General features: G+C 35.2%; 1 protein-coding gene across 1 annotated transcript; it reads left to right on the plus strand.

Annotated features, from left to right (window-relative positions):
• The first annotated feature begins 4,334 nt into the window (after positions 1 to 4,334).
• On the plus strand, positions 4,335 to 7,968 carry LOC113287505 (protein IQ-DOMAIN 1-like). The gene is made up of 6 exons (XM_026536283.1): positions 4,335 to 4,547; positions 5,150 to 5,290; positions 5,841 to 5,945; positions 6,054 to 6,281; positions 6,726 to 6,839; positions 7,333 to 7,968. The coding sequence occupies exons 2-6, from the start codon at positions 5,216 to 5,218 to the stop codon at positions 7,705 to 7,707; spliced, it is 897 nt and encodes a 298-aa protein (XP_026392068.1). The 5' UTR covers positions 4,335 to 4,547; positions 5,150 to 5,215; the 3' UTR covers positions 7,708 to 7,968.
• Positions 7,969 to 9,531: the final 1,563 nt, after the last annotated feature.

Genomic DNA, 9,531 nt, shown 5'->3' on the forward strand with positions numbered 1-9,531 from the left:
ACTAAACTGACCTTGACTCTGGCCCTTAGACCATGAAAGGTTCGGATGGTTTCTCCAACCAGGATTATAGGTTTCTGAATATGGGTCAAACTTTGGACGGTTATCATACCTAGTGTTATTATAGAGAGCATTGGATTGCTCTTCATTATTCTGGCCTTCCCAAAAAGGCTCCAATCTACCACTAGTGTGACCCACTTCTAAATCTTCTAACCTTTTCGCTATAGCAACAATTTTGGCATCTGATTCAAAGCTTCCTTCTACCCTATTAACGTTTCCTCTGCCTAGAAGAATTGTTTTCTGGGGTACCCTATTGCTTTCCCATTGTTGGGTCTTTTCGGCGATTTCATGCAAATATGTCATCGCATCATCAACTGTTTGGTTTTCAAACCCACCTATACACATGGACTCTACTGTAGTGTGGTGGGATAATCTAAACCCTCATAAAGGATATGAACTAACCTAACCTTTTCTAAACCATGATGTGGACATTGGACTAATAAATCATTGAACCTTTCCAAATACCTATATAAAGATTCTCCCTCATGTTGTGGAAACGTGCAGATTTGCGTCCTAATAGACGAGGTTTTGTGCCTAGGGAAAAACTTGTTCAAAAAGGCAGATGTAAGTTGTTCATAGGTTTCAATTGATTCGGAAGCCAAACTATACAGCCACGACTTGGCTTTATCTTTTAAGGAAAAGGGGAATAACTTGAGTTTTTAAAGTGGTAGTAAAGTTCGTTCAACTCGTACTTGATAAGATTGGGTTCTAGACTTAAAATAAAAATAGAAAATATATATACAAAAGGTTTGTCACAATGTTGAGAGAGACTGAGACTCATGATTCCACCAAATTCCATTCATGTGATTCAAATAATAATTCCAATCAATTATAGATAAAATATTAAAAATATGGACTCTTATTCTTTGCCAAAAAGTAGATTTTTTGAAAAGCAATGATTGTAAATAAAAAGCATAGATACACCATCAAAAGAAATCACACCCATTCAATAAAAATCATAAAACGATTAAAAACCAATGCAAATAGTCATAAAAGAATTATTAGAATTACCTCATGCGTGAAATAGGGCTTCCTCTGTCATCCCAGTGTTTGGGTTTAGCTCCTCATATTGATCAATTGCTCAAAATACATGTTTATAGCCCAAAAGTTGATTAAAAGATGAAATAGTGCTAAAACAGTGAGTTTAAGACTGCCAGAAAGGGTCATAGAAGAACGATAAATTAAAAGTGCTACTACGATGTTGTTTTAAGACCGTCAGCCGCTGGTCGTAGTCACTGTTAAAGAACGACTGTCAGTGAGGGTATGTTCTCCGTGTTCTTCTTCAGCAGCAGCAGCAGCAGATAAATATTTTGATCAAACTCTGATTTCTTCTTTTGTGGCTCTCCTAAGGTTCCCAAACTTTCGACTCCTTTTCTGGAACTCTCCTCAACTATTTATACACCACAGATGAGAAAATAACTCGATTAAATCTCTTTTCCTTCCCCTCAAGTCTCGGCATTTTTTATTTTCTTGTTGACGCGTCTCTTAGTTGTTGTTTTTTTCTTTACGCGGCTTCAGAATCTCCCTGACTCGATAGATATGAATCCAACAAAATATCTTCTCCTATTCCCCACGTAGTTGCCATATTTGAATATCCAGGGAACCCGTAAACCTACCAACTTCCTGTTTTATCGACTCCTCATTATCCAGCCCAAATAAGTCGAATTAAAACACCATAACAGGCCTGTTTAGTCAATCAGAGTCCATCTGTACTAGATCCGGTGATTGAATCTCATTCAGTCACGTCCAATTTCGAATCCAAACTCTGCCAGTCGCATGAAAACCTTTTCCCTCCAATTTCTTTATTTTGAAACGTAGAAGATGATTTCCCCTTATCCTGCTGATGGGTGCGAATAGCAAGTGGCCACCCCTTAGTAATTTAGGTGCCCCTTATCCAAACTGAGAGTCCGAATAGTAATTTTCTCCCACGGGCGCAAACACCACTTTTCGAGGCAATTTCGCCGCAAAAGCTTATTTCTCCAAAAACACCTACAAAGACACAAAAAGCCATAATAAATACAAAATCGAGCACTAACAATATATACAATTGAGATTATATCAGACACAAAAATGTGTCTATCACTAGAGCATCATATATATAAGTATGCATGTTATATTTTCAATCTTAAACAACTTTAAAGAAATGATAGGAGCGGAAACAAGTTAAGTCAGTATTACTAACCTCAAGTGGAAGAATGATGTCTTTGGTGTAGTCGTTACGTCTTCACGTTCTTCAGGTCTTCAGAGTAATACTTGTATGTCTTAACATTCCTAGATTTTCTAGTCTAACCTAAAAGAAGCTGTCTCTAGTCAGCTTAATCAAGCGACTCTAATTGAGTTTTGATATTAAAATATGACAACCAAACTTGACATACCAATGCTTGGTAGGTTCAAACAGGCAATGCTCTAACAAACTCCCCATTTGTAAATTATAATGACAAAAATCTAGTACATATAGAGATGAAAAAATTAAAATAACTCATTATTTATACCCTTATTTCTAAGTTTCAACATCACAATATCCTGCACATATTTAAAAAATAAACGTCGTTGCTGACATTTGAAAATTTAATCCTTTTATCTCTTGGATTGTGGGAGATGGAAAATTTATTGACCCTTGGTGTGACAAGTGGGTTCCTACTTTAGTAACTACCACCCTAAATCCTTTGGTTCCCCCTGACCCTAGAGTTAAAGTTTCATATTTTATTGATGATGAGACAAGATCTTGGGATATTAATAGACTAAAGTAGGAATTACTATTTAGTCCAATTTTTCATGACCCAGTTAATGGCTAGTCCACCCACGAAAAACATTTACTCGTTAGTCCAAAAACATGTTTTTGGACTAGATTATTTACTCGCTAGTCCAAAATTTTTGTGGAGATTATAAAGTGTATTTTCTAAATGCCTAAAACACCCTTACAAATCTAATTAGTATCAACACATTTAATATTACTAGTAATATGTTACTACATACTAATAGTATCAATATGGTCATACTACATATCAATATGTACTATATTAATATTAAAAAGAATATGTTACTCGTAAATTAAGTAACTACTCTACTATACTAGTAGTAACATGTGTACTAGTAGACTAGTTTACTAGTAGTAACTAGTACTATACTAGTATACTAGTAACATATTAATATGTAATATCAATATATAACATACTACATACTAATATGACACTACATACTAATATGACACTACATATTACATATGTTACTAGTTATTACATATTACTAGTTACATATGTTACTACATATTACATATGTATACTAGTTACATATGTTACTACATATTACATATGTATACTAGTAAACTAGTATTAAGTAACTACTCTACTATACTAGTAGTAACATGTGTACTAGTAGACTAGTTTACTAGTAGTAACTAGTACTATACTAGTATACTAGTAGTACTAATAGTAACTAGTATACTAGTAACATATTAATATGTAATATCAATATATAACATACTACATACTAATATGACACTACATATTAATATGTAGTGTCAATATATAACATACTACATATTAATATGTAGTATCAATATTAATATGTAATATCAATATATAGCATACCACATATTAATAATGTTACTACATATTAATATGTAGTGCCAATGTATAACATACTACATATTAATATGTAGTATCAGTATATAACATATTGATACTAGTAACATATGTTACTACATACTACATTTGTTCTATATATGTTACTACATATTTTACTACATACTACATATTAATATTAGTATACTAGTAGTTACTAGTATACTAGTATACTACTAGTTATTAGTTACTACATATTACATATGTTACTAGTTACTACATATTACTAGTTACATATGTTACTACATATTACATATGTATACTAGTATACTAGTAAACTAGTATTAATACTAGTATATATGTTACTACATATTATATATGTTACTAACATACATAGTATATTATATGTTAGGGTTAGTAGAGTAATTTTACTCTTTTCAAATCTTTTTTGAACTAGGGAGTAAATGTTGTTTCCCGCTGGACTAGCCACTAATCCGGATCGGGTTTAGTGGACTAAACTGGAAATCTCTCTCTGTATTATTTATTGTTGAGTGGGGTCTTCCTAATTACTCCAATTAGATCAACTCACCACCAATCTTGTAAATGAGTTGAAACGTCAGTTTGATTATTTTTAGATAAACTGAACTTATTTCTAGTATTTTTCCATTCTTTTAAGTTTTAAATTCGATATCTTTTCAGAGAAAGCTGGTAATGGGCCATCGCAGATCCACACTACTGTCACCACACCACACCTACTTTTGTTCTCTCACCCTCTTCCTATCGGGTGGCGACTCTCTCTCCCTATTTCTCTTGTTCAGCATTTCTTCTTGGACAATACTTGTCTCTACTCACTATTACTACTACTGCTCCTAAATCTCGTTTCGGCTCTGATTATTTGTGGGTTCTTTGTTGGTAACTCCTTCCCAGGTACCCATTTCTTCATTTTCTGCGTATTTGTAATTTTTCTTTTGTTCATCTTTATTTCAATCTAGCAAAATAGCTTTTTTGAGAGAGAGATAGGAGATGTGTTATTCAGAGATCTAGGTAAGGACTAGTAAGAAATAGATGGAAGAGTATGCAGAAGTTTTTTTTAGAAGTCTTTCATTTATTTTTGTACTGATACAGGCGGTAACAGTGAAATTGGTTCAGTTGGATCTTGGTGTATTTTAAAGCATCACTAATTGTCTTCTAATAATACATTAACTTTTGTGCATGGCCATTTAATTCTGAAGTTATTACAAATTTCTTCTGTAGATGTCAATTCAATCTAAAAGTGCAGTTGGTGATACCTTTGGTTATATTTATTGATGATGAGTTTGCATTAGTGATAATCCAGCTTGAAGGCCTAATGTGTTCGTAAATATCTATTTAATGCTTATTTGATGTGCTTATTCAGTCGGATGCTAAACTTAAATATCTGTTCCTTGTTGGATGATTTGCTCTAGAGCCTCTAGTAACCTGATAGACATAATGTTTCAAATTCATTTCTTAGTATAAAATCAGATTCTTGTTTTATCCCTTCCTTCCAGGATTTTTTTTGGTTTTCTGGACTCAACCAACATACATATTACGGGATAAAGAAACTTACACAAGGAATGGGCTCTACGAACTGGTTTAAGTCATTTGTTCGCCTAAAGAAAGTAAAGAAAGACAAAGCCAACCAAGCAAAGGTAAGACTGAAGAAGTTTCTGGCATGAATCTAATTATTATGGTTTACCCTGTTAGTTCGTATTGCAGATTTCATCCAAAAAAACAAAAAGACGTTTTTGTATCTTTTCCTACTAATACAGTACATGCGGGTTCCAAGACCTGGACATAGGGTTTTGTTCTGTTGGGAGCTAACAAAGGCTTTTTTGTCTATTTATCTCAAATCATATTTGAATCCATCTAAGAAAAATACCAGATGGATGTAAAACTGATTAGTCAGCATATACACTGTTGAAAAAGTTTATTGAAGTTATGGTTAGTTAGTAGCATGGGAAAATTAAGATTTCACAATCAAAATCATTATCTCATACGTTTTTCCTCCAGTCCTTCCTCTTGCTATCACTGATCCTTACATTGCGACGCGTCTCGTAGTTCGTCAACTATTGTATCCTGTACTTTACCCGAAGGCCTCTAGTGTTCACTTTAAAATAAGTTGGTTCACTTTCTTTGCTAGGAATCTTTTTGCACATGTCTGAGTATTATGTAATGTGATCCTTAATTTAAATGCAACAGGGAATAAATGGATTGAAGTTGAAGAATGGGAATCCCAGGTTTTTAGACCTTCCAGTTGAGGACGTAGCTGCAACACGAGTTCAAACAGCATTCCGGGGATATAAGGTATGTTACTTTAAAATAATTTTCTTGTGGTATGATGCACATTACCGAAAGCCATTCTGCCTGTTGCTGTTTTTATATGTTTTGAACCATGTCTCTATGTTTTTTCAGGCAAGAAAAACTTTGAGACAAATGAAAAAAATTGTAACTTTCAAGGCCCTGATACAAAACCAAACAGTCAGAAAGCAATCATCATCCACTTTAAGATATCTTCATTCATGGAGTAAAATACAGGCTGAGATTAGAGCTCGTCGATTGCATATGGTGACAGAGGGCCGGATTAAACAAAAGAAACTCGAGAGTCAGTTGAAGCATGAAGCAAAGCTTCATGAGCTTGAGGTATGCATTTAGGTCAAAGTCAAATGCATAGACAACATACAAGCAGTATTTGCTTATATGATAGTTCATGTTATATTCTTTACCTGTTACTCTTTTGTATCTTTGCTTAGAGCGGCATTTGAAAGAAACAGATAGCAGTTTCTTGTTTTTTCACCATAAATCTACATAAACTTCAGACAAGAGTTATGTAAAGTGTAACTTCTTATGACACGTGGGTCAAACAAAACTGAAACTGGGGCTCTATCCACCTTAGAATTTTATTCCATCCCTAGTCTTCAGTTTATACTTTATAATGTATCTAGTTTGATAAGCCCTTGTTTCTGTTGTCCCTGTCTGGAATTTTCCACATGATTCTGTGATAGACGTTTTCGGTTTCCACAGAGACAAGAGGAGTGGTATTTGTTTCCGCTTTTCAATTTGGAACTCACATGTTGACTTTAACAGGAGGAATGGTGTGGTGGGTCTGACACAATGGAGGAAATTCTGTCTAGGATACAACAGCGAGAAGATGCCTCAATTAAACGTGAGAGGGCCATGGCATATGCCTTTTCTCATCAGGTACACTTGAGTATTTTCAGTTCCTTCTCAGTTTGTTACTTAATCAACAAACATAACACATGGTCGTGGCTGATTCTCGTCAGCTTGAACTCCCGACGATTGAGATAGCCATCTTTGTCAACATCCCTTCTATAAACCTTGAAATTCGCTTGTACGGTGTTTAAAAATAGGATAAGCTACAAATTGTCTTAGCCTTAGTTAGTTGATTAGCGTTCCTATGGGTGCCATAAAATGCACCGGTGCACTGTGTTGTGTTAGGCGCTAGGTGAGGCTAGGCGCCAAGCCCTTCGTCTCACCTAGCGCCTAGGCGCCCAGTTTTTTTTTTTTTTGTTCACATATCTTCACCCAGGGCGTTTTATTATCTACGCGCCCCTTGGGCGACTCGTGCGCCTAGGCGAGCACCATAGCCGGTGCACATTTATTCAGGTGTGAGTTTCTGCAGCTTTACAAGCTTGCACCTATAAAACATGACCATGTGACTTGTGATTTGCAGTGGAGAGCTAACTCTAATCCGAACCATGAAAAGATAGCGTATGAAGCTAACTGGGGCTGGAGTTGGGTTGAACGCTGGATTGCAGCTCGGCCGTGGGAGAGTAGGATTGTTGCACAGTCAATCAGCCCAAAAAATATGCCAAATAGGCCTGTGAGTAAGGTTGGTAATAAAAAAAGTCCTACCGCCAAAAAACTTGTCTTCCCTGTTAAATCCACTTTGTCCAATGGAAATGGAGTTGTGAAGGTGAAGAAACAACCTAATGTGAAACCTGAAAAACCAGTCATCAATGAAAAGTCAAATTCAAATGGAGAAGTAGTGAGTACCTCTGCTTCCCAAACTGAGAAAACAATCATAAAACAAGAAATGGTATCTTAAGAAACTCTGATATGTGCGGTTGAAGAGTGATTTTATTTGATCGTGGGTCTTTGTGATGTGAGAGATGGCATTGTTATTATTCCTCAGGTGTTCTTCTTTTACTTTTTTTTTTCTCTTCTTCTGTTCTTAATTTTTTTCTAATGCAAATCATTTGTTAAGTGTGAACAATAAAAGAATAGGCACATGTTGTTGCGGCTGGTCTGTATTTATAATGTAAATAGAAATCCAAATCTTTTTTATGTGTGAATTTCTTTTTGTTTCCGTGGTCAAAGTGTATATCCTTCACACAAGTCTAGAAGAACCTGCAGAAAAGCACACAAAGTACTGGCAGAAGATTGGAGCAAGGTTGCTCCAATTATTTCCAGGCAAGGTTACTCTGATGACATTGAATCGACTTGTGAGTATACAAATGTTTTTTGTTTTTGCTACTATTTGGTTTTGATGCTGTTTTAGGTGACAGACAGCAATACCATGAAGCAATTATTCATAAATGAAAATAGTCCAGTCTTAACAGTAATAGGAAATGTGAAAGCATTGATTAGCCTCATCAACAATTTGTGTTGGTTTCTTCTAGGTTACATTTTTGTTTGTTAAGAAATGTTACTTTATGGTGAGATGAGATATAACGTTCTATTGCTGTTTGAGCGTAATCAAACCTTGTGTATTGTATCTGAATCATGTTAAAATATTTCGCACAAAGAGAATCTAAGTATGAACTGTAGGAAATTTGATTTTCTAATTCCTACTTGAGAGGCCTGTATATCTGTTTGGCCTGTCTAGTTGAAAGATGTCTGAAAATTCGCCTGGGTATGACTGGATTAGCTTTAGCTGCATTTGTCTTAGAGTGTTGGTGAACTCCATGGATTCATTCATTGATGTTCGAGCATTCACCAGTGACTTCTCCAGTTCCGGATTACACAAGTAATAAGAGCATAATTGATTGAGAAGACGGTCGTGCCTTTCTTGAAATCTGATTAATCTCAACTCTGCTTGTTCGAGTGTTTCACTTATGATTCTTAATTTTTCATCGACGCTTTGCTTCTTTTGCCATTTCTTAAGATGGGGCAAGGAGAAGAAGATTGATGCAGTGAAGCCTAAGAGAAAACAATAAATGCTAGCAGAATCCATTGTTTAATCTGTTAAGAAAGAAATGTAGGAATTAAAATGTGAAGACAAATAAAAGTTCCATATAATTCTTTGCTTTGTTTATGGGCAAGCAAGGTTGCTTGATAGAATAGTCGACCAAGAACGAATCGTAGGATTTAATATCATCTTTACACCGTTTTGTGAGAAGTCCCCAACGTAGCATCATCTCCCATGGGCTAAAGCTAATTCAGAAAGGCACGACCGTCTTCTCAATCAGTTATGCTCTTATTACTTGTGTAATCCGTTTTGTGAGAAGTTCCCACCGTTCTCAATGATCTAATCAGCTGCTAGTTGGAATGCAAGTCTCAACACCAAATCATATCAGGAACAGATCAAGAAGATTGTTCTTTGAAGTCCTGGATTACAACCATTTTGGAGACAGACTTTGATTTAGCTGTCCGTAGTTTCATCTGAGGTTTCCTTCTTTTATTCATTTTCTCTATCCGAGAACACTTTTAACATGAATTTATGGGCATTCGAGACCAATGTACCCGTACTTTTTTTTAAAGAAAGGAGGAAGACCTCAACGAATTGAATGCCCATCCTAATAGCTAGCTCTACATGAGCTATCAGCTAATCCTTCTTTCATGAAAAAGATTATGTTGCAGCTATGCGAACTAATAATTATACTGTGCTTCAAAAAAAAAAATAATAATAATTATACTGTAGGACCTTAAC

Source organism: Papaver somniferum, chromosome 6 (assembly GCF_003573695.1).
Source record: "Papaver somniferum cultivar HN1 chromosome 6, ASM357369v1, whole genome shotgun sequence".
NCBI lineage: Eukaryota > Viridiplantae > Streptophyta > Magnoliopsida > Ranunculales > Papaveraceae > Papaver > Papaver somniferum.

Excerpts from the sequence above, each read along its gene's own strand:
- LOC113287505 (XM_026536283.1), top strand. The coding sequence starts at position 5,216 with ATGGGCTCTACGAACTGGTTTAAGTCATTTGTTCGCCTAAAGAAAGTA. Across the intron at positions 5,946-6,053 it reads CAGCATTCCGGGGATATAAG|GCAAGAAAAACTTTGAGACA; the intron begins GTATGTTACTTT and ends ATGTTTTTTCAG. Across the intron at positions 6,282-6,725 it reads CAAAGCTTCATGAGCTTGAG|GAGGAATGGTGTGGTGGGTC; the intron begins GTATGCATTTAG and ends TGACTTTAACAG.